General features: G+C 37.6%; 1 protein-coding gene and 1 long non-coding RNA gene across 4 annotated transcripts in view; one reads left to right on the forward strand and one right to left on the reverse strand.

The window, feature by feature from the left end:
• COL4A2 (collagen type IV alpha 2 chain) overlaps positions 1-23462 on the forward strand; it is a 206614-nt gene that overhangs the window by 142462 nt on the left and 40690 nt on the right. For all 3 annotated transcript variants that reach the window (XM_070732373.1, XM_070732371.1, XM_070732372.1), the window contains 11 exons: positions 2049-2212; positions 2746-2818; positions 2914-3020; positions 7653-7854; positions 9779-9838; positions 10191-10253; positions 14529-14636; positions 18224-18445; positions 20023-20184; positions 21623-21793; positions 21976-22119. In XM_070732373.1, coding sequence (XP_070588474.1) covers positions 2049-2212; positions 2746-2818; positions 2914-3020; positions 7653-7854; positions 9779-9838; positions 10191-10253; positions 14529-14636; positions 18224-18445; positions 20023-20184; positions 21623-21793; positions 21976-22119 — 1476 coding nt within the window. The remainder of the gene's footprint in view (positions 1-2048; positions 2213-2745; positions 2819-2913; positions 3021-7652; positions 7855-9778; positions 9839-10190; positions 10254-14528; positions 14637-18223; positions 18446-20022; positions 20185-21622; positions 21794-21975; positions 22120-23462) is intronic.
• On the reverse strand, positions 6310-8244 carry LOC139156577 (uncharacterized). The gene is made up of 2 exons (XR_011557337.1): positions 8156-8244; positions 6310-7906 (listed from the first exon to the last, which is right to left on the reverse strand). It is a non-coding gene; the product is annotated as an uncharacterized lncRNA (long non-coding RNA).

The following is a 23462-nucleotide window of genomic DNA, read 5'->3' on the forward strand; positions in this document are numbered from 1 at the left end:
GAGAGAGGGGACGGGCGTGGGACATCGAGGGCGTGTATGCCCGTGACGCTGATGCCCAGTGGGTTAAACCACTCTAAGCCAAGCAAGGCGTGCTTGGGGCCGTCAACCAGAATAAGGGGCAAATTCCCTTGAAACCCTTTACAAGATATTGGTACATCAAAACAATCCACAACAGGAATACATTTCCCTTGAAAATCAGACAATCCGGAAGTCCAAGGGCGCAAGTGCACCTTTTGAATATGTGGCATGTAAAGCTGAAATTTATGCCAAGGCATAATTAAGTATTTGGATCCAGTGTCTATTTCCATTTTGCAAGGCTTACTGTTAATAAACAAAGAGGTAAAAAGTTTGCCTTGCGTCAATGAAGAGTTATAGTTAATGTTAATGGATGGGTTACCTCTGCCGTTGACAGTTCTGGGTCCTGCGGCTGGTTTGAAGTTGGCGCGGTTGAAGGAATGTTTGGCGCTTGGAGACGTCATCGTTGGTCACGTGTTGGGTTGAGGAAAATCTCCGGAGAGGGCTGCTCGGCTGGCTTCGGCGATGTGTCCTTTCTTTTGGCAGCGGCGGCAATAAGAATCTCTGAAGGGGCATCGCGCTCTGGAGTGGTTGCTGTTGCAGTAGACAAAAAAATCATTGAATCTGAAGACAGGAGTCGTCCTCGGTGGGAGGGTCGAGTTGTCTTTCGTCAAGGGAGTCCAAGTGGCTTTTGGTGTCATCTGGAAGGTGGTTGATGGAGGAGGTCACTCGTTTTATTTTGGAGACGGAGGCGTCCAAGATTTCTGCGGCTTTGGCAGCTTTTAGGATGTCTTGGAGTGTGGCGTCCTTGTCTATGAGATATTTCTTCTGTAAGGTTATGTTGCTCATGCCAAAGACGAGGCAATCGGTGAGGCGGTCCTCCGGGTCTTTGAACTTGCATTTTGATAGAAGGGCTCGAAGTCGTGTTGCGAAGTCGTTGATGGATTTCCCATCAGCCTGCCGCATGTGTGCGAATTGGTTCCGGCTGACGTGGCCAGGGGTGGTGGGCTGGAAATGGGTAGCCAGCTTCTCTTGGAGGACCGACCAGGTGACAGTCTCCACAGAGTCAGGGTCGACTAGTGTGGCTGAGAGGCTGTAGATCGCGGGGCCACAATAGTTCAGGAAAATAGCACACTTCCTGTCATCGGATGCGTCTTGGAGGTTGCTTGCTTGGAGAAATATTCTGAATTTGGACATGTAGGCTGTCCAAGTATATTGATCGGGGTTGAATAAGGCCAGTGCCTGTGCCATGGAGGACACCATGGGTTAATAACAGCTCTTTTATTTGCAGAGAATGATCAGAAGTGTTCAGCTCAGTTCACAGTCTCCAACAGAGAACAGCGGCACAAGCCGCGTCTATTTATACCTTGCAAAAGTGTGGGAAAACCTTTTGACAGTTATTTGTTTTTGGCGGCAAGTCTATTTGACTTGCCACACCTTAACTAATCAACGATCAGCTTTTAAGACAGCCTTACAAGACATAACAAATTCCATCCAGCTTTTCCCTTCCTTCTCTTTCAAATTTTGCAGGGACTTCTCCTCATAAAGGAGAAAAACCCCCAGAGCATTTCTGCAACTGTATTGGGGGGTGGGTAAATGTACAGCCTTGCCTTTCAAATTATGCTGCTTCCCTGCTTCCCATTGCCAGGACAGCTCCAGCTGATTTTTCTTCTGCTGGAGTGTTGAGTTGGTTCTACGTTCAGACCTGTTCTGCGCCTAATTTGGCCACACCCACCCAGCCACATCCAAGCAACTACATCCACCTGGCCATGTCCATCCAGCCATACGGAGTCATCTGTGCAGAGCTGGCTGCACCTAATCTTCCATGGATAGATGTTTTTGTACCATTTTCTTACCTAGTTTGATTTGCATTGAATTAGGTATAACTGACCCGCAATATCTGTCTCTATGAAGGGATGTATTGTATATGTATTGATAGCTGTAATTTTATTGAATTTTGCTAAACCCATGCTTGCAAGTAAACGTTTCAATACTATGCACACACAAATACAAACACACATGTATATTTATAGGTGATAGAGGAGATTGCAAGTGTGAGAAACATATTGAAGGAAGAAGGGGTCCTGCAGGACAACCTGGTCCTCCAGGATTTCCAGGTCCAATAGGAAATGCTGGGGAGAAAGGAGAATTAGGAGATCAAGGCTTCCATGGACTTCCAGGTTTTCCTGGTGGAAAGGTATGATATTTTTGTAATGGAATATTGTATTTTTTAGAGAACAAAATATAATATTTCCCCAATTTATTATGTCTAGTATATTTATGCCATAAATATTTTCAAAAATGAGGTTCTTCATATATGGACTGACATTCTTTGCAGCAATGGGGTTCCATACGTAGATCTTCCACTTGAAAGGACCTTCCTGTAGAAGTTTCATTAATTCTTTGGATTTACATAAAATGTGCCACAAATCTTTTTATGAGAAAAAAATGGAAATACAAGATTCAGTTGTGAAGCTAATCTAATTTATCATGTTCTCGGCATTCAGCCTATTATAAACTTTGCACAAATTTAGTACTCTTTTGAAATCCTTTCTCTGAAACAGAGATACAAGCCTGCTTTAATTGGGAGAAATTATATGACTTCTTTTTCTTTTTGTTCTGAACATTCAGTGCATTTTGTTATCACAAAAAGTAACACAATCGTTTTCTTACACTTTTGCAATATGTTTTTAGAGTGATTAATTAAACTTTCTTAACATCCATCAAAAGGGATATCCTGGTACACTTGGACCAACTGGACCAAAGGGAATAAAAGGAGATTCCCAATATATTACCACAAAAGGTAACAAACAGATATGTTTTAAAAATATAAAATATACCACTGTATGTATATATTGATTTATTTTGCTATATCTCCAAAAAAACCATGTTTTCAAGGTGCCAAAGGAGACCTAGGAGCTCCAGGATTTCCTGGAAGTCAAGGAGAAGATGGTTTACCAGGCAGGAATGGCATAGATGGTTTACCAGGGTCTCCTGGTCTTCGGGTAAGTCAGGTGTTCAACCTTAATCCTCAGGATCCTAATGGGAGATTTAACACGTTGATGGCCTTCCTTCCACTTAATTTCTTCTAATGGCTGAAATCAGGTCAAGTCCTGAAGATGCTGAGTTGCTCCTTAAACTCCTTAATGGACAAGGCAGGCCACTAATCTGAAATTGAATCTTGGCAGGGCAAAGACAGTGATTCTTGGGGGTTTAATATTAATCCTGAGCTAGTCTGGTCAACTCTTGATTGATTCCTTTTACTGTTTTCATAGTTTTTAGATGCTTTAGAAGCTGTAGCATTCCTGGATGGGAAGTTTGAAATCAGGCAGAAATTTTTAATTATCCTTAGGACAACTAGGAAGCTTCAATTGGAATATAATTTTGTTCTAAAAATTGGAACAGCCAGCCTTATTCATTGTTCTGTCTGGACATGCCACTGGCAAGAATTAAAGCTCACGCACACACAACGGACAGTATAGCATTGAGATATATTGCTTTAAAAACATCAAGGTATAAAATAGTTAAAAGTCAAAGTGATATTTAGTCCATCCTGATAGTGCTCCCAGACTAATAACTCTCAGATAAGAACAGTCTTTGGCTGGAATCCAAGAGCTCATTAGAAAAGTCTCTTTGAAATGATTCTTTCAATCAATTCACTCACACATCTCTATAATCTCTCTGAAGAAACAGATTGCATGATTTTAAACTGTCTTGAGGAAGAAGTGCCTTTTAAACCACAGAACTCATACTCGGCCATTGTTAGAACGTTGTTTGGCATACTGATTTCTCATGAGACTATCCCTTACATAGGCACAAGGCGTGCAAGTGTTCCATAGAACTATTCACACCCAATAATAATAATAATAATAATAATAATAATAATAATAATAATAATAATTTATTAGACTTGTATGCCGCCCCTCTCCGAAGACTCGGAGTCTCTTCCTTCTCAAATAATTCTGTCTGGACATAGTCCTGCGTACTCTTGCATCTATAAGTGGTTTGTCGTCATCTCCTGAGTCACTCGATAACACTTCTCGGGGTATCATAATCTCTGGTTGGCTTTCCCTCTCTAACTCCTCATCCTCTTCACTCTTAGACCTTGATGCCAAGAACACTGGTGTAGGATACCAATATGCATCCATCTCTAGATGTTTGAAATCCATGATCAGCTGTGCGGGATGTGGACCAGGCACAACATTCACAACATGCAAATTTTTAAAATTATCCAACTGTCAACTCTGAAGTTGACATACATGTAGCCAAATTTTATTGTAGCCTTTATAATCTCTTTCTATTAGGTTTTAGGTTTGTAGTAACTGAATTTAGCAAATATATCAGGTTTGCCACTTTCTAACTGTTGACAGGGCGATTTAAAAGGGGAAATGTTTTGTCTAATTAGCATTCCTTTCCTGTGGGAAGAGATACAATGCCTGCAACTGGCCACAGGTGGAGCTTGGTATCACTAACCTGTTGGACTGAGAGTTGATTGGTGATTGTGACTCGGGGGAAGTTTCAAACGTTTGATTTCATTGGGTGTAATTCCAGATCCAGTTCAGATTTGGAATTACACCAAGTGCTTGCTAATTTAATGTGTTCCTAATAAATGGATTTGAAAAGGAAGGTGGATGCCTTGGATTTTATTTGTTGGGACATATTACTTGGGGGCCTTGACACCAACAGTGACTAATAGATTCATTCAGTGTGAATGTGACAATTTGGACATTTTATGGTTTCAATATACAGTGGTACTTCTACTTAAGAACGCCTCTACTTAAGAACATTTCTAGATAAGAACCAGGTGTTCAAAATTTTTTTGCCTCTTATTAAGAACCATTTCTACTTAAGAACCTGAGCCCGGCCTGGCCAGTTTCCTGCCATTCCCCCTGGGTTTCTCTTTCTGGCGCAGTGTATGGGGGGCAGCCTCGCACCGGGTATATGGGAGGTGTGTGCTCTTCCTCGCCACCTCAGAGTCCCTATCTTTTTTTTTAAGCCTTAAAGTTTTGGATTTTTTTGATTCACCTCACCTCACCTTCTTCCTTCGCCAGCGACTGTCCTCCTCTTCTTCCTCCTCCTCCTCCTCCCCCACCCAAATTCCAAGTTTTTATTTCTTTCCTAATGGGTTCACACACATTATTTGCTTTTATATTGATTCCTATGGGAAAAATTGCTTCTACTTACAAACTTTTCTACTTAAGAACCTGGTCACGGAACGAATTAAGTTCTTAAGTAGAGGTACCACTGTAGTTGAAAAATGCTATACAATCAAGTTACTTGCAATAAATATTCTACTAACAATAATTTTACTACTGCTTTTTTCTTTCAATAAGTTTTATTTATTTTTAGTCTTTCTACATCTCATCTCATGTCATGAGCATTTGCTTTCTGAGTTTCATATATCCATACAATAGTCTTAACAATTTTTTTAAATAGTTACAATTCATTATCATTTCATTTTTAATACATCTCTCACATTTCTGTTCATCTTAATATCTATCATTGTCTTTTCCCCCTCTTATTTTATCTCTATTTTAATTCTCTTTTCTTTCCCCTTTTTCCTACTCTTCTCCTTCTATTTCAACAATCAAAGATATGGTCTTTTCCCACCTTGTACATTTCTAGTATACATACATCTCTAATATTAATGTAATTTACTTCACTTCTTTTCTAAACAATAATAATAATGTTTTCCATATTATTCTTACTCTTTAATACAAGCTAATTTTATCTTCTTAACAGTTCTACCACTTTATCACATTTCTAACAATCATTTCAAAACTAATGTTTGTCTTTTGTATCCCATACAAAACATGTTTCAAAATTACCAAATTTCAATTTTCATATTTTCTTGTTATTTTATAATTTCATTTCTACATACTAATTCATACATATATTTAATAGTTCTTTTTTCTACATTGTAGTTCTTCTATATTCATATCTTATATTCAAAAATATTATTATTATTATTATTATTATTATTATTTATTTCTTATCACCACAATAAAAAAAATTACCTGTATTCAAAATTATTCTACTAATTTAACATACAAATTCTTATTCTTTTTTATCCCTTATCTTTTACCCCTTTTTTATCCCTTATCTTTTACCCCTTTTTATCCCTTATCTTTTACCTCTTTTTTGGTTGCCTCTCCAAATTTCTTTCAATTTTCTCATTTCTATTCTTAAATCCATTTTTTGCCATGCTCTCTATCATTCTCTTCTTTCTTTCCCCCCTTTTGTTATTTTATTTTGCTTTCATCTTTTCTAACTTTATCTTCTTTTCCCTTTCTGTTTTGTTTTTCTCCCTTATCTTTTCCCTGCCATCTGTTATCTTCCCCTTCTGCTGTAATCCCTTTTTCACCCACGGTGTTTCCATCATCTCTTTATTGTATTTTCTTTCTTGTTGGCTTTTTTCCCCCTGGTTCCTTTGTTTCTTCCATTCTTCTAGAATCCTCCATATTTTCCTCATTTATATGGTCTGTACTTGTTATTCTTTGTATTATATTGTCCAGTTTTAGTTCTATGCAGTCCATATCTTCAAGTATTTCTTTCATTTCCATACACTGTTCTTTTACAATATCTTTAATATCCTGATTTATCCATTCCATATTTCTGTTTTCACTTATTATCATTTTTTACAATCCAACCAAAATTCAAAGGAAAAAACAGGAGCTTTACCACCTCTTTTCCTTCTTTTGGTTTATTCCACTTTATTTATCCCGCAAAAACAAAAGTTCTGAGTGTTGAACCCTTCTTTCTTTCTTTAAAATGATGCTCATGCTTCATGTCAGTATTATTCCCCTTTGTTTTCTGCACTCTCAATTTCATTAATTCCAGTATGTGGATAGGTATTGGATAATCAATTTAGTTATAAGGTAGAGACAACTTCCAGTTTGAATGTCAATATTTTTTCTTTAAAACAAAGTACATCTTCTTTTAACACTTCCAACAAAACTTTTTTTCCTTTTAGTTCCCAGATGTTTTCTTCGAGTTTTTACTATATGTGTCCCACCGCTAACATTTAGCTTCCATATTTTTCCCCCTTGTATTTTTGGGGTGATTCTTAAAAAGCAACAATTCTGTTTAGCCCAGTTTGCAAACCACTTACTTTTCCCTCCTGCTCAGTCTTGGTATTTCTGATCTTTCTTCAGTTTTGTAGCAGCCATGTTTGCTGCTGTTGCTCCATGTCCTCGGCTAGGGGCTTTCTAGTTCCCCTCTACCTTCCTGGTGGTCCCCCTTTGCTTTGTCCCCTCTCCAGAGGGGCTTAGGTCCCAATCCAGGGCCCTCAGATGTGAAGTGCTCAGAGCCCGCTGCAGAACTCATGGTCCCAGCTTCCAATGTTGCTGAAGGAGAAACTGGAAGTCCAATTGCTTTCTAAGTTATTTTATTCATCCATCAAACAATTAGCAGTTCTTATTGCTTGGAGTTTTTCCTTTGTTATTCACATTTCCTCACTGAAACCATTCAATTGAAAATATGAAAATATATATTCTTTAAGTAATTGCCGGGTACAGGAGTTACCTGTTTATAGAAATTTAACCCAGTAAAAAAGTAGCTAAGAAAATTAGGAAAATGATTTAGTGCTGAAATAGCTTAGCTGGTGGAAGCTTTCAATATTTTAAATTTCTTTGCAGGGTGATGGCGTAAGAGGAGAACAAGGAGAACCTGGTGATGCAGGCCAGCCAGGCTCAAAAGGTTTTCCTGGTGAAACTGGATTGCCTGGTATAGGTTTGCCTGGTCCAAAGGGATATCTTGGTCCTACGGGTGACCCTGGTACATATGGAAACCTTGGCTTTCAAGGCCCTCCTGGCCCCCCAGGCGCTCCTGCTCAGATAGGTACTTTCTTGCAATCCCCAGATAGTTTGAGTACATTTGGAAATCTGGAGACCTGAGATGAATAAGATCACAAAAAGGAAGAAGGGAGCTAGTTACAAAATGCATATGACATGAAAATCACAAGATGAAAAGCAGTACAAAGTTAGATCTAATCAATGAAAATGGACTGTCATACTTTTCATAAACTTTTTAGCTGAGATTGTACAGATTCACCTTGAGGTTTATATCAATATACATGAACACAGCAGAAATCTATCTACAGGTTTAAAAATAATAATAATAAATTCTTTCAAGTGCATACCATAGCCTTGCTTTGTTTTAGCAGACAGCCCATCATGATATGTCAAAAACAATTCCAATATTCCAGCCATTGTATTTTTTTCCTTATTCCTCAAACCAAAAGCAGTAGAAACAAAGTCAGCAGAAAACTACTGTATACATTTTATACAACACAGTAACAGAATACTAAAATCAATAGCAAAGTATTTTGTTATGCACTAAAAAAAATATAATGTTTGCTAATCTAATGGCTGATTAAATGCTATGCGCACTAACCTAATGGCTAGTGTATGGGGAGATTGGGTTAAATTCCTGGTGGAGCTTTTTGAAGCTTTATAATCACATTAAAACCTTTATTATGGTCTTTAGGCCAGAAAACACTGCAACAAAATTACATAAACGTATAATTAAAAAACTAAAAAATACACGTAAAATACAACAAAATTTCATATGATAAACAACCAGTAATACAGATTACAGTTGCAGCCACCTACATTTATATTAGAATAGGATGGATCAGACAAATGTTGGCACAAAATCAGGCAATCTGGAAAGGTACTGTATATCAGGGTCTTGGTCAACTAGAAAGAGCAGATAAGCTTTGATAGTATTGAAGATACTTGGCAAAAAGTTTACTTTGATGGCCAAAGCAGCTGGTCTTTAAAGGCCAACAAGGCCAACAAGACCATTATCTCCGGAATGAAACTGCACTATCTGTTGTTCTTAGAACTGGGTTGCTAAATGTCTATTACTTTCTGGACATATTTAATTATATAGTCTTGACTCAACTCATGCCAGACAAATTCAGGAAACAAAATATACAAGTGTTTTAATTTCAACATATAAGCTTTTGTCTGAACTTAAATCCCCCCTTTCACATGCACACACACACACTAATAGATAGATAGATAGATAGATAGATAGATAGATAGATAGATAGATAGATAGATACATAGATAGATTCATAGATAGATTCATAGATAGATTCATAGATAGATAGATAGATAGATAGATAGATAGATAGATAGATAGATAGATAGATAGATAGATAGATACATAGATACATAGATTCATAGATAGATACATAGATAGATTCATAGATAGATACATAGATAGATACATAGATGATAGTTTTTAGTTCAAAACAGCACATATTGCTTAGATCTTTCATTTATTCTGCTTTTAGAAAGGCTTTTCCAAGGGCATTATTTTGATATCTAAAGCAAGTGAACAATGGAAATGCTGACAGGAAATTTCCATCTCAATGAACTCAATGGAAATTAATCTCTGAGGTGGATGCTAAAATAATAAATCACTGAATCTTAGCAACAGGACTATTTGATGAAATTGTTTTGGAATTAGGATTAATAAAGTAGCATTGTCCCTTCTGTTTTGCAATATAAAGATTTTGGCCATACAATTTTTATAGATCTAATGTTGCTTCATTTGTCTATCTCCTATATTTTGAATACTTTGGCAGCTTTTCCTGCTTATGAATGAATTGTATCAGATAATTGATCCACTGAATTCTTATAAATGAATTCACAGGTATAGTCTAATTGAATATTATAGTTTTGTGCCTGATAATGGCTTAAACAAATCAGACATTCTTTTTTTGTTGTTGTTTGCTTCTTTTGTTTTATAGATTGTGGGCAAACACAGGACCGCTTTCTTAGAGATAATAGGACAGATTCAATTCATTCAGGTAAAATGAACATTATTCAAAAGTGAACTAGAAACTTTTATTTAAGTGAATTCTCCCATGGGACAAGAAATCTAAGTGATGAGAAAATTGTGAGACAATTATATTATTTCAAAACTATTTTTATACATTTTAATTTCACAAATTCCATTTAACAAAATATGTTATGCACACAATTCTGAATTAAAAATTCAGAAGCAACACTAAAGTAATTGTATTAAAAGAGTAAAATTGTTTTGCCTACTCAACTGACAATGTGGGCTCTAATCTAACAAAATCTTTGCCATAATTCATTTGTTAGGTTTTAAGGAACCATTAGCATTTTTGTTCTTTCAGTTCATATCTTTGTCTTTAGGGACCAGCTGTGTTATGGGCCCAAAAGGAGTTCCAGGGTACCCAGGACTACCTGGACTACCAGGTATGCTTTTTTTAAAGAATCAAATAGTACCATAATTTACATAATGTGAATAATTTCATCCAATTTTTCTTGGATGAACTGACTCCTCTTGTTGGAAGATGTTAAAGAAGGTCACAGATTGGCACAAAGTAAGTCCCAGATTACAATCACATGATTATGGGAATGCTGTGGCACTTGTTCAGCATTGTTTCAGATGCTGAATGATTGTTAATCAAGGATCACCTGTAAATGGAGATCAAATCTAGTTTACTTACCGTATTTTTCGCTCTATAAGACGCACCTGCTGATAAGACGCACCTAGATTTTAGAGTAGGAAAATAGAAAAAAAATATTTTGAGCCAAAAAGTGGGCTAAAGAAAAGTTTGGACAAAAAAAATCTCTCTCTTCCTCCCTTTCGCTCTGTTTCTCCCTCCCTCATTCTCTTTCTTCCCTTCTTTCTCCATCCCTCTTTCTTTCTTTCTTCCTCTCTTTTTTGCTCTCTCCCTCCTTCCCTCCCTCTATGTCTTTCTCTCTCCCTTGCTCTCTCTCTCTCTCTGTCTCTCTTGCTATCTCTTTCTTGCTTTTTTTTCTCTCTCTCTCACTCTCTTCCTTCCTCACTCATCTTTCTCTTTCTTTCTCTCTTTCTTTCTTCCTCTCTCACACTCTCTTCCTTCCTCTCTCATCTCTCTTTCTTTCTCTCTCTCTCTTTATCTCTCCCCCTCTTTCTCTATCTTTCCCCCTCTTGCTCTTCTCTATTTTTCTCACTTTCCCTCTCTTGTTTTCTTTCTCACTCTCTTGTTTTCTCTCTCACACTTTCTCTCTCTCATTCTCTCTCTCTTGCTATCTCTTTCTCTACCCCCTCTTTGTCTCTCTCTCTCTTTCTCACTTTCTATCTTGCTCTGTCGCTCTCACTCTCTCATTCTCAGGAGGCTAGCGAAAGTGATTTTTCCAAGGGTGCACCCGAAGCCGCGGCCGTCCCCCTGCCCCGCGCCCCTGGCCTCTCGCTGCTGCCTTTGCCGAAAGCGCTTTTCTCCCGGGCTCTCAGCGAGGGGGCTGCAGGAGAGGCGGCAAAGGCGATCTCTCTCGTTCTCCGGAGGCTGGCAAAAGTGATTTTCAATGTTGGAGGCGCGGTCCGGCGTGCGCTCTCCCCCTCCCCCTGTCACATTCAAAGTAAGCCGGCAGGGGGATGGGGAGAGAGAGCATGCCGGACCGCGCCTCCGACATTGAAAATCACTTTTGCCAGCCTCCGGAGAACGAAAGAGATCGCCTTCGTCGCCTCTCCTGCAGCCCCCTTGCTGAGAGCCCGGGAGAAAAGCGCTTTCGGCGAAGGCAGCGGGAGTAGCCAGGAGCGCGAGGGTGCGTCCGACTAGCTCCTTTCGGCCCAGCATCCCGGGCCAAGCGGCTGCCTTCCGTCACTGAGCCTGGCTCGCCCGGAAGATCGTAGCTGGCTTCCTTCGCCGGCGCAGGCAACACGCGCTACGATCTTCCGGGCGAGCCAGGCTCAGTGACGGAAGGCAGCCGCTTGGCCCGGGATGCTGGGCCGAAAGGAGCCGGGCTTGAAGATCGCAGCGCGCGTTGGCTGCGGTGGCGAGGGCTTGCGATGGAGGGTGGAGGAAGCGGCCATGGGAGGGCGAGCTGCCTCAGGGAGGAGGATCGAGCGGGAACAGGTGGGGGCTGGAATTTCTCCGCTGGGAAGAAGCGGCGATGGAAGGGTTCGTATCTTCGCCGCCCCCCCTCTGCTCCAGCGCCTCCCCCCCCCTGCCTGCATCTTCGCTCCATAAGACGCGATTGATTTTTCATCCTACTTTGGGAGGGGAAAAACTGCGTCTTATGGAGCGAAAAATACGGTAATTAAAAAAATTAAGTTCCATATTCATTTGTCAATTATTACTTTGTAATTTTGTGTCTTTGTATGAACTCAGAATCTTCAGGTGACAAATGTAATCACTGCTGATGTTTTATTGGTAATCAATAATATAGTAATTCCTGTTTTTATTTCAAGTAGACAAACCTATTCTTAACTTACTTAACATGTCCAATTTTTAATGTCCTTAATATTTCAACAAAACTGAAAACTTTTTGTATTAGTTTCAAAGTAACTTTTTTTTACAATTTAAATTTTTTCATTTTAAATCCCTTTAAAATATGTAATCTGTTTCTGAATCTATTGCTATAATGAATCTATTCATTATAGTAAAACGCATTTAAGAAATATTACTAGAAAGTCTGGAGAAAGTATGACAAACTAAAGATGGCTCTGTGAAAATAGAGCTGACAACCAAGGATCCAGAGAGTAGACTGATTCCTTAGAGTCTCTCCAGATAAAGAAAGGATGGGGGATCATCTACATATGCTTCAGACAGCTGCTCATTATGAGGAGACCACATGACAAATGGTTTTCTGTGGGTTTCAGTGCTGGAAGACGACAGGATTAGCCATCTTGTTTACAACCACAGCAAAGCCTTTTAAAGAACACTCAATCTCATTCCTAGTCACTTTCATAAAATACTATTTTAGAGCTATTATATTAGAGAGCTTCCGAATGCCAAGTTTGAAAACTTTCATAGGGTGAATTTAGCTTCAGCTCTGAAGAAAAGAAAAATTAATAATAAGATTAAAGAATATGAAATAAACATGGCAAAAATCTAAATAAGGTTTTGATCTTAGAAAGTACCGTAATAGATGAACCAAGGGTCAAGATAAATTTGTAATATTGAAACTTTTACAATAAGACTTTGAAATTAATTATGTTATAAAGAACAAATAGCTTCTTGCTGGAAATAGTTGTGATTTATTTTTAGAAGACATAACAGGTAATTTCATCATTTAAAAATTTCGCACTAGAGAAGACTAAATATTTTAGGAAAGGGAAAAAATGCAGCCTATGAAATGCAGGATATTATAACAATGAAAATCCTGAACCAGATATTTGAAGAGTCAGAAATTAGTAGCCACAATGTAAATATGGTTAATATTGATGTCTGCCTCTGTCCAACAGATGTGAAACAAATCTTGTTTGATGCAGAAATAGTAGAAATAGTAGATGCAGAAATAGTAGAAATAGTAGAAACAGAAATATTAAACATATTGATTATAAAACAATACATCTGGAAATACAAATTATAGACCAAGGGAACAACCCAGATGAAGACTCTTTACTGGATATATAAAAGAAGCTGACTGAAATTTTAAAAATTAAAAGGAAAGTACAAACAAAAAATCAAGGGAATGGTCTTGATAATGTATTTTTATTATATTTACCAAAGAGGCTTGATAAAGCCTTAAACAAGCTTCTCTGATGAGATGAAAAAAGATTGAAGAGAAACCAAAGTCTATGACAATATCTGAATGAATTTAAGATTAAGATTGTCAGAAATAAAAGGAAGGAATATAAAGTTAGTTTATTTGGTCAAGATTAAAATAACACATGGTTTTTATAAAGTTCTGGAAATTGTTTACAGACTGAAAAGTTGAAGTTTTAGGGATAGGTTATGGAAAGAAGAAATATGTAATATTATAGGGCAGTGATGGCCAACCTTTTCCAGACCGAGTGCCCAAACCCCCAAAATGCATGTGCACACAGCCCCCACATGCCCCCGCCCCACCGCATGTATACACCCTACATGCATACACCCTGCATGCATGACCCCCCCCCATGTGCACCTCCCGCATGGTGGAGACACCAACACCAGCTGGCTGGTGGGAGGCACTTGCGTATGCATGGCAGAGATGAGTTGGGGCAGTGACTCGCTTGACTACAGAGAAGGCTCTATGTGCCACGTCTGGCACACGTGCCATAGGTTCGCCACCACAGTTATAGGAATAAAGGGTTACAAACTTGTTTGTTGTTACCTGCTTCTTCTTTTTCCAACTATATACTTTCTTAGCACTACTTATTTTCTGTTCATTTGTATTAGTGTCAGTTTTCAAAAACCAAGAAAGACATGTTGAGATACTTCTAAGCAGTTGCCCATAATTGTTCCTCATCTATAATCAGAAATATTGCCAAACTAGACTACTAGTATATTCTGAGAATTCCTAGGGATGAGCCATTTTATCATAGAATCATAGAGTTGGAAGGTACCTCCAGGGCATCGGCTCCAACCCCCTCTCAATGCAGTATTCATTAGAAAGAGATTTTAACTCTCTTTCTTCCACACAAACTATCTAAACTATCTTGCTCTTCTGGAACACACACATTCCCTCTTGGAAATCAGGACTACATTCAAACACAGTTTTTCTTCCTCTGATTATTATTATTATTTAAAATATATGTATTACATCTTCAAACCATAGGTGCAAAGGGTGCAAAAGGGATTCCTGGTGAATTTGGTTTGAATGGATTTCAAGGCCCTCAAGGACCTCAAGGGGATCAAGGTCGTGGAGGTCCAGCAGGTCCAGCAGGTATTGTAAAACTAACAATTACTTGCAGATATTTGAAATATTTGGATAGGATTTATACTTCACCCTTTAGCTGGTTTGTTTCTTTGTATCAGAAGCAGGGGTGGGCTACTGCCCGGACAGAGGGGAACGCAGTGGGGTAGCAAAAATGGAGCTCCACCCCAGAGCACCCGATTTGCACTGAAAGATGTTAAAAGAAAATGCAGGGCATCCTGCATAAGCCACAGTGTGGTAGTAAAAAATTTGGTAGCCCTTCACTGATCAGAAGTATCATAATTAAAATAAGGCATACTATATGGCATAATATTTAAAACATAAAATACAAGATTAAAATATATACAAATTAAAAAGATCTTGCCCAGAAAATAGCATCGTTAATTCTGTTCTGTCATGTTGTCATGAGGTCCTCAAATATACACTGATTGGGACACAAAGGACAAGTATACATATGTGTTAATTGTCTACATGTCATCACAATCACAAAGGGCAGAAGCCACCGGGTAGCCCCATTTGTTCAGAGTTATCTTGTTGTTATATCTTGTTGTTATATCCATGCGCAGTCTATTCAATGATTTCCATACTTCCCAGTTTTTGTCAGACCCAGATGCCAGCTCCTCCATTGGCTCTATCCAGTGTTGGTTCTTTGGCGCTTTTCATAGATCCATTCTGTTTTCAAATTCTTCAAAGTCTTCCATCAACCTAAGGAAGCTCTTCCTGGATTTTAATCTTTGATAAACTGATAAACTTTGTAGGCTGTAGAGAGGGTATTGTCTAGATTTAAGCCTCTCTCTGTATGTTGCTTCTTCTGTGCCGTACAGCAGGCAAGCAGGGCACTGCCAGCTAGGTGGCAGATTTTATCTACAGAGGTAGGTTTAAGGCATCCAGTAATAATTCTGCTGGCTTCATTCATTCAGGACAATGTGTACTTTTCCAGCCTGTGCTGATTTATACCACACTGGTATATTCGCCTGAGGGATAGCAAAGAGCTACTCGTTAACTGGTAAATCACAGATTAAACAGACCCACTGGGAAAAGAACTCTAATACTAATTAGGTGTTTTAAAAATAAGGCTTTTAAAAGGAGATTTTAACTTGCCAATAGTTCAGTGGTTCTCTTCTGACAGAAATTGTTCCTTTTTGAGTATCCGTTTTAGAAAATACCAGGATTTCCACTCATATCCAAATATTATGTATTAATAACAGCAACTACTTGCTTCAGCATCATATAATAACTGATTGACTGGGAGCCAATTTCTTTAATTTCTTTAGTTTTTCACAAATGTCCTGAAAATTTATTTTATATGAGATCTACAGAGGAGGACATTGTCCCCTGCACTAGGGAGCAATTTTGCCTACTATGAGGGAGAGGAGTCTCCTTTCATAATATTTGGAAAAGCCCTCTCTGGGGCTAGACAATAAAACATTAATTGGTTCATATAGGGTTGGTGCATACTTCCCCCTTTCCCAAAAATATTCAACCTAGAATTAAATATTACCAGCCAGAGATGGTAATAAACATCAAGTTGATTACTTTCAACACTATCTAGACAAAGTTAAATTAATGTATTAATTATTTTTATTGTCAATGATTACTTGCTAAAGTAAAATGTATTATTATACAGTATAATAATATAACTAGTCCACTGAATTCATATTTTAAATCTTCTCATATTTTTAAAAACCTGTTTATTTAATGTGAGAGTTTTATATAAAATAGTAGAGATGTCTTTGATTTTTCTATCTTCAAACATGAAAAATATTTTGAATTGCATAAATACATGAATTTAATGTGAATTTAAAAAGAAATACCGTATGTTTGAAAGGTAGTTGTAAATGGTGATCAATAATATTGAATATTTCTAACAGAAATAGGTTTACCATAAATAAGGTCATTAATCCTATGGATTTTATTTTCCTATTGCTTAAATTAAATATGTGTATCCATGTATTAAAAAACCTGGGTGAGTGTCAGTGATAAAATTTGTTTCTACTTTTTTCAGATTCTAAGGTAAGTTTCAGATATGTACCGTATTTTTGGAATATAAGACAAATCTTTCCCCCCCTAAAAGAGGGTGAAAATGTTGGTGCGTCTTATACACCGAATACAGCAATTTTTGCTGTCCAAAGACCCACCCCAGTGCCCCATTTTTGCAAAAAAGTAGCTAATTTTTCACAAAAATGGGGTGGATAGAGGGTCTGGAAAGCCTGCAGAGAGCTCCTGTGGCGCTGGGAAAGGCAAAAATGCCCCCATTTTTGTAAAAAAATCAGGTAAAAAATGGCCCGTTTCTTGCAAAAACAGGGTCTTTTTTGGTATCCCTCAGCACCCAGGAGCTCCCTGCAGGCTTTCCAGACCCTTTGCTCATCCCATTTTTGTGAGAAAATGAACAAACAATGGTCCCTTTTTTGCAAAAATGGAGATACTTTTGCCTTCTTAATTACCCCATCTAGCATGACTGGAGGAGGAATTCTGGGAGTTGAAGTCCATGAGTCTTAAAGCTGTCAAGTTTGAAGTTTGAAAAAAGTGTACATGGTTGTAAAAAGTATACATGTTGTCAAAAATATTCTGCTACACTGGTACTTTAGTAAATAATTTTATTACTACACCATTTGGTTTAGAAAACTTTTTCCCTTTTTTCCACCTCTAAAATCTAAGTGCATCTTATACTCCAGTGTGTCTTAATTGTGGTACTAATTATTAATTTCTTACTATAATGCGAGAGTATACAGCTAAAACAGAGTCTGACTAATATAAACTCCATTCATACCCATTAAACATAACATGTATCTTTTTTTAAAGCAAATTAATTTAACTATAAGGATATCTTATAGTAGATTATAGTAGATTACAGTTCACATGTTTAGGAAACCAAGGAACACCACACTGAGAAAATTTATAATCTGAAGATCCCATTAAAATTAAAAAAAAGTGCTCTGTTATTGGACTGTGCTTGATCAGACCTTTATAGCAAAATGTTTTCTAAATCATGTCCAGAAAATATTAATATAACAGATTATTAATATTTAGGTTGAACCAGTGGTAAGTTCCTACCGGTGCGATAGGCGACTCCACACCAGTAGCAGCCACCAGATTGCGCAATTTGTATGCAATCACTCCAGTTCCTGTCCCTTGGCACCATCTTTTTTCTTGGGTTATTTGTTTTTTGTTTTGCTTTCTGCGTATGCGCATAAGCAAAATATCATGGAGGGATATTCGTGTGCATGAGATTTTGGTGATTGTTTGCTTCCACATATGCATGGAAGAAAAAACGCTGAAACCACATGTGCGCAAGCATCCCCTCTTGAGTTTTTTGGCATGATTTTGCTTCCTGTGCATGCACGAAAGCAAAATCATGCATGGGACATGCACATGGGTGAAGATGCATGCCCAGCGCACCAGTTTCCAGGGTTGTACTGATTTGAAAATGAGATATTTTAATAACTGCTATATTCCCATAGACATTAATGGAAATAAATGTTCATTTGGTTGATAATACTCATGATTCTGATTATTTTAATATTAATTTATCTAATTCACTGTTAATTGATCAAATTAATTGATTCTTATTACCATTGTCATTTTATTACACTTAGGATTCACTGGACCCAGAGGAAGCAGAGGTGACCCAGGAATACCTGGAGAAAGGGGACTTAAAGGAAATGCCGGTTTGCCAGGTTTGCCAGGCCTCCTTGGGGAAAAGGGGCTTGCAGGTGAAGTTCTAGGAGCACGATCAGGCTTGCCCGGGGACCCTGGGCCACCTGGATTCCTTGGAGCAAAAGGCCCGCAAGGAGATCATGGATTACCAGGAAATAAAGGTAACTCCGGCTTAGAGTACATAAAAATTAACAAGAGAAAGAAATTGTACAGTATGACCTTATACATTAGAATAAAGAGGGTGGTAGAAAGCTCAAAAGACAGAGTTGGGTATTAGAGGGGCCACTGGGATGCTAAGGTTCTACAGGTTCTGGAGCAAGATAAAATAGGCAAGGAGCCATGTGGTATAGTTCCAATGACAAGACAGACTGTTCTATGCAGGGGTGGATTACTGCCCAGACTGGGGGGGGGGGAGGATGCAGTGGGGTAGGGAAAATGGAGCTCCACCCCACACCACCCAATTTGCACTGAAAGATGTTGAAAGAAAATGCAGGGCGTTCTGCATAAGCCACGCCCAGAGTGTGGTAGTAAAAATTTGGTAGCTCTTCACTGGCTCTAGGTGTTGAGTGGATAACCACTTAAATATAACTAGCAGTGTGATTCAGCTGTCAAAAAAGCCAATGCAGTCCTAGGCTGAATTAATAGAGGTATATGTCAAGACAAGAAGTGATAGTACTGCTTCACATCACACCGCTTGTAATACTGCATCCAGTTCTGGTCACCATGATATAAAAAAAGATGTTGAGAACCTAGAAAGGATGCAGGGAAGAGCAACAAAGATGATAAAGGATCTGAGGTACAAATGGTAGTGGGACCTAGGAATGTTTAGCGGCTAGCCTATCGAAGAGAAAGATCAGGGGGATATGATAACTGGCTTTTACTACTTGGGGGGTTGTCAAAAAGAAGAGGGGATTGAGGCCATCAGAGGGCAGGATAAGAAGTAATGGTTGAAAGCTTGTCAAAGAGAAGCTTTCAATATAGACAGAAGCTGAGCTGTCAATATAGACAGAATTTTTTCTCCTTTTTGTTTTTTCTTTTTTCCATTGTTTTCTTTTTTCACTTTTTTCTTTTTTGTAATGTTTGTACTTTTTTGGTTGGTATGTGTTATATGTTATTAGCTTATGATTTTCGATTCTTGTTTTGTATGATCTTTTAAATGTATATAAATTTAATAAAAATTGTGTTTTTTTAAAAAAGATAGACATGTTTTTTTTAAAAAGATAGACATGTCTTTTTATTGTTATAAGTCTAGATTAATTGGTTTTGTGATTATTCATTTTCAGTTATTTTATATTCATTTATATTATATTATATATGTAAGTGCATTCAGTCATTAACTGGTATAAGCTTGTATTTGAATTTGAATATGAATTTGAAAAGATTCAGGATTTTTATTCTTGAATGCAGTTCATTACCATCACCAACATACTGCATGTCACTCCAGCAAAAGGAATGCTAAATCATCAGCAGATTAAGCCTTTACCTAGAGGTGCTCAAGCAAATGTAGCTTGTAAGGGATGAGATGATATAACATAACAAAAAAGCTTTTTTTCGACTGGTTTCATCATAATTGTTTATTAGTATTTGTAGGTCTTTGCCTGGATTCAGCTATTACAAACAAGATAGTCATTGCTTAAGCTCCACTAGGAAAAAAATGATTAATTAGTAAGAATTCAGTGCAGTTCCTGTACTTATAAGTTCTCTAAATCATGACAGTTTACTTATCTCCTTCTGTTAGGAAGAGATGGCTTCCCTGGTTCACTTGGATCCAAGGGGAATCCTGGGTTTCCTGGGCGTACTGGCCTGACCGGTATCCGAGGACCACCAGCAACATTTGGATTCCCTGGACTCCCAGGCCAGCAAGGGGCCCTGGGTAGAAAAGGCTCACAAGGATTTGTTGGTAAGAAGTTATTCCACTATTCCCTACCCCACCCCACCCCTGCAAAGATCTGTACAGCTTCATCACTGTTTTTTCTGTAGGCCACAATCTAGCAGCCTCTGCATCCCCACCTTCATATCACATATATGAGACTTGGATTGTATACAGGAGACATGCTAGGCAATTGAACCACTTCTACATGACCTGCCTCTGTAGAATTCTGAGGATCCAGTGGTAGGATAAGGTGCCACTGAGATCCTCTCCAGAGCAGGCCTGCCATCAATTCCCACCCTGCTGATGAAAGCCCAGACATGGTGGGCAGGCCATGTTGCTAGGATGCCAGACCATCGTATCCCTAAACAGTTCCTCTATGGTGAGCTGTCTAAAGGAAAGAAATCACATTATTATTATTATTATTATTATTATTATTATTATTATTATTATTATTATTATTATTAAATTTATATGCCGCCCCTCTCCGAAGACTCGGGACAGCTCACACCATATAAAAACAGTATACATCAAGATAAAAATTAAGTTAAAATTAAGAATTACGTTTTTAAAAGAAACTAAAAAGCCTATTAACATGCACACATCCCATTCAACAAACTTATTATATATTCATTGGCCATGGGGTAGAATCTAATGGCCGCAAGCTTGGCGGCATAAGTGAATCTTTAAACTCTTACAGAAGGTGGGGAGAATGGGGGCAACCTGAATCTCTGGGGGGAGTTGCCTCCTAACCCTAAATTATATAATTGAGAGATATAATCAGGCTAGTATAAGGTCTCTTGCCTTGAACAGGAGGTGGAACTAGAGGATCTCCAAAGTCCCTTCCATATCTATGATTCTATGTTCTGTTTATTTTACTCACCATCAGTTAAGCAGAATGGAACTAAATTTCCTGAATTTAATAAAATAATTATTCAAATTAAATAATTAAATATTCAGATTATTAAGAGAGTTGTGCGATATCTGTGTGTAGAACATAATTGGCACTTCCTATTCTTTTTTTTTAATAGAACAGAATCTAACCATCATATATAATTAAATAAAATCTTATAAATAAATGAAGCTCCAATTCGTGCAGGTTTAGAGCATTGTTTTTCAACCTCGGAACTTTAAGATATGTGGACTTTGATTCCCAAAATTGGAGTGGCTAGCTGGAAGTAGCTGGCTGGCTGGGAAATTCTAGGAGTTAAGGTCCACACATCTTAAAGCTGTCTTTGAAAAAGTATTGCTTTAAAAGTGAGCCATCTGTTCATTAAACATTATCCAATCCCTAATTTTAAAAAGGTTTTAGGTTTAATTTGTAATGTCAGTTATTAGAAGACATTTCCTTTGCTTATTATTCAGACAAATGAGTGCTTACTGTTGCCTTTTGTGCACCCATACAACTGATGTTACCCTCTGCTGCCTATATTTTAATCAAACACGTCTCTTTGATTTTTTTTTATAGGATCCCCTGGTGTCAGAGGAGAACCAGGGGAGGAAGGGAGAGTTGGTCCTGTAGGGATGAAAGGTCAGCCAGGGGACAATGGAAACTTGGGCTTTATTGGAACGAAAGGAAATGCTGGGGAAACTGGTCTCCATGGAATTGTTGGAATGCCTGGTTTCCCAGGTGTTAAAGGTAAAAACAACTTTTGCATAAAAAGTTTATAACCCACTCCTTTCTCAGCCACTACCAGCTTTTGCAAGGCTGTAATGAATTATTTTCACTTATTAGAAAGCCCTTTTGTGAAAGCTAAATTTGTGTTTTAGATTTCCATAAAAAGCTGTATCCCTAAACATGTTATACAATTTTCACTCAAGGTTCTAAAGGATCTCCTGGCATTGGAGGTTTCAGCGGTGCAATGGGGTTCAAAGGATGGTCAGGACAAAAGGGAATCCATGGAGAGAAAGGCCTCCCTGGTAAACAAGGTGCTAAAGGAACACCTGGGGAATTCGGATTAAAAGGTATTCTCTTCAGGGTTATTAAGAAAGCTTTCATTTAACTGAAAATTCTTTTGATAAAAAACATTACAGTGTAATCCTAAATATATTGATTTGGAATAAAATTCTATAAATTCAGTTGGGTTTATTCTGAGTAATTGTCTTTAGGAATGTTAGCTTTAATCTTACCACATATTTCAACAATATCTTTTTGCTTTGCCTTTGTCTTCTTAACAGAAGAATCAGAAAGTCCTCGTAGAGGAGCGGCACACAAATCCAATTAAATAAATTAAATGAATAAATAAAGTGGGTTTTAATATGTATTTTTATTTCTAAATTTTATAAAACCCTCTCAGAACAATCAGAACCCTCAAAGAACAATGGGTGCATTATTACTAATAGCAATTTTATTTGGGTCATTCACTAGCAAAACAAGAGTCACAATTGATTGCAGTACATTTTAGCTCATCATTCTCCTTATTAGCTGTCACGAATTGAAATTACAGTCCAAACTGTTAACAAACAGTTCTTAGATAGTAGCTCCATATAAATTTCTTTGGAGGAGATTTAATATATTTTTCTCTCCCTTGTCTCAGACTGCCCTCTTTCCTAAAAGAATGGTAAATTCCTTGGTTTCGCAGTCTAACAAGGTGCTGGATTACAAAACAATAGTGTTTAGCATTGAAAGTTCTCCAGGGTTAGTTTATTTATTAGATTAGATTTATTAGAGTTGATTGGGGTCAGTGTTCTTTCTTAGTTCAGATAATTTTCATTGTTTTGTTTTTTTTAGTTTTGATGTACCAGAATTCTTTTTATTGTTATTGCTTTTTCAAAGAAATCTGTTGTTAGATCCTTTCCCTGTCTGATCTGGCAGGGAAATTTGGTTTTGAACAGTAATTAGCAAATGCTTATCTTCTGCAGTGAGTTAAATAGAAATATCTGAAGGAATTATCAGCGCTCTTTAGAGTAATGTATATTTTGCCAATTTGCTATGTTCCTATTACTAATCAAACTGGAGATGTAGAATGTAAGCTTTGTCATCCCATTTTTTTACATTATTTTCCTTTTTTAAATCCTAATTTTCATGGAAAAAAGGGGGTCTTCTACCTACTGTTCAAATCAAATAGAATGTATTTTTTAGACGAAACAACTCATTGTGACATTTTGGAAGAGTATTAAAAATCTGCAAGAAGAGAGACAAAGCATTTTTCTTTATTTCTGCTATTTTCTCTTAAACACTGTGTCTGTCTGGGGTAAGAATATTATCACAGTATGCATTTTTCCTCTGGATAGCTAGAAGTCTGGGTTTATAGGAAAAAGTAGAGCATATGTTTTGCATAAGAAAGATGACAGGTTTTAATGTTTGA

This window comes from Erythrolamprus reginae, chromosome 1 (genome assembly GCF_031021105.1).
Source record: "Erythrolamprus reginae isolate rEryReg1 chromosome 1, rEryReg1.hap1, whole genome shotgun sequence".
Lineage (NCBI taxonomy): Eukaryota > Metazoa > Chordata > Lepidosauria > Squamata > Dipsadidae > Erythrolamprus > Erythrolamprus reginae.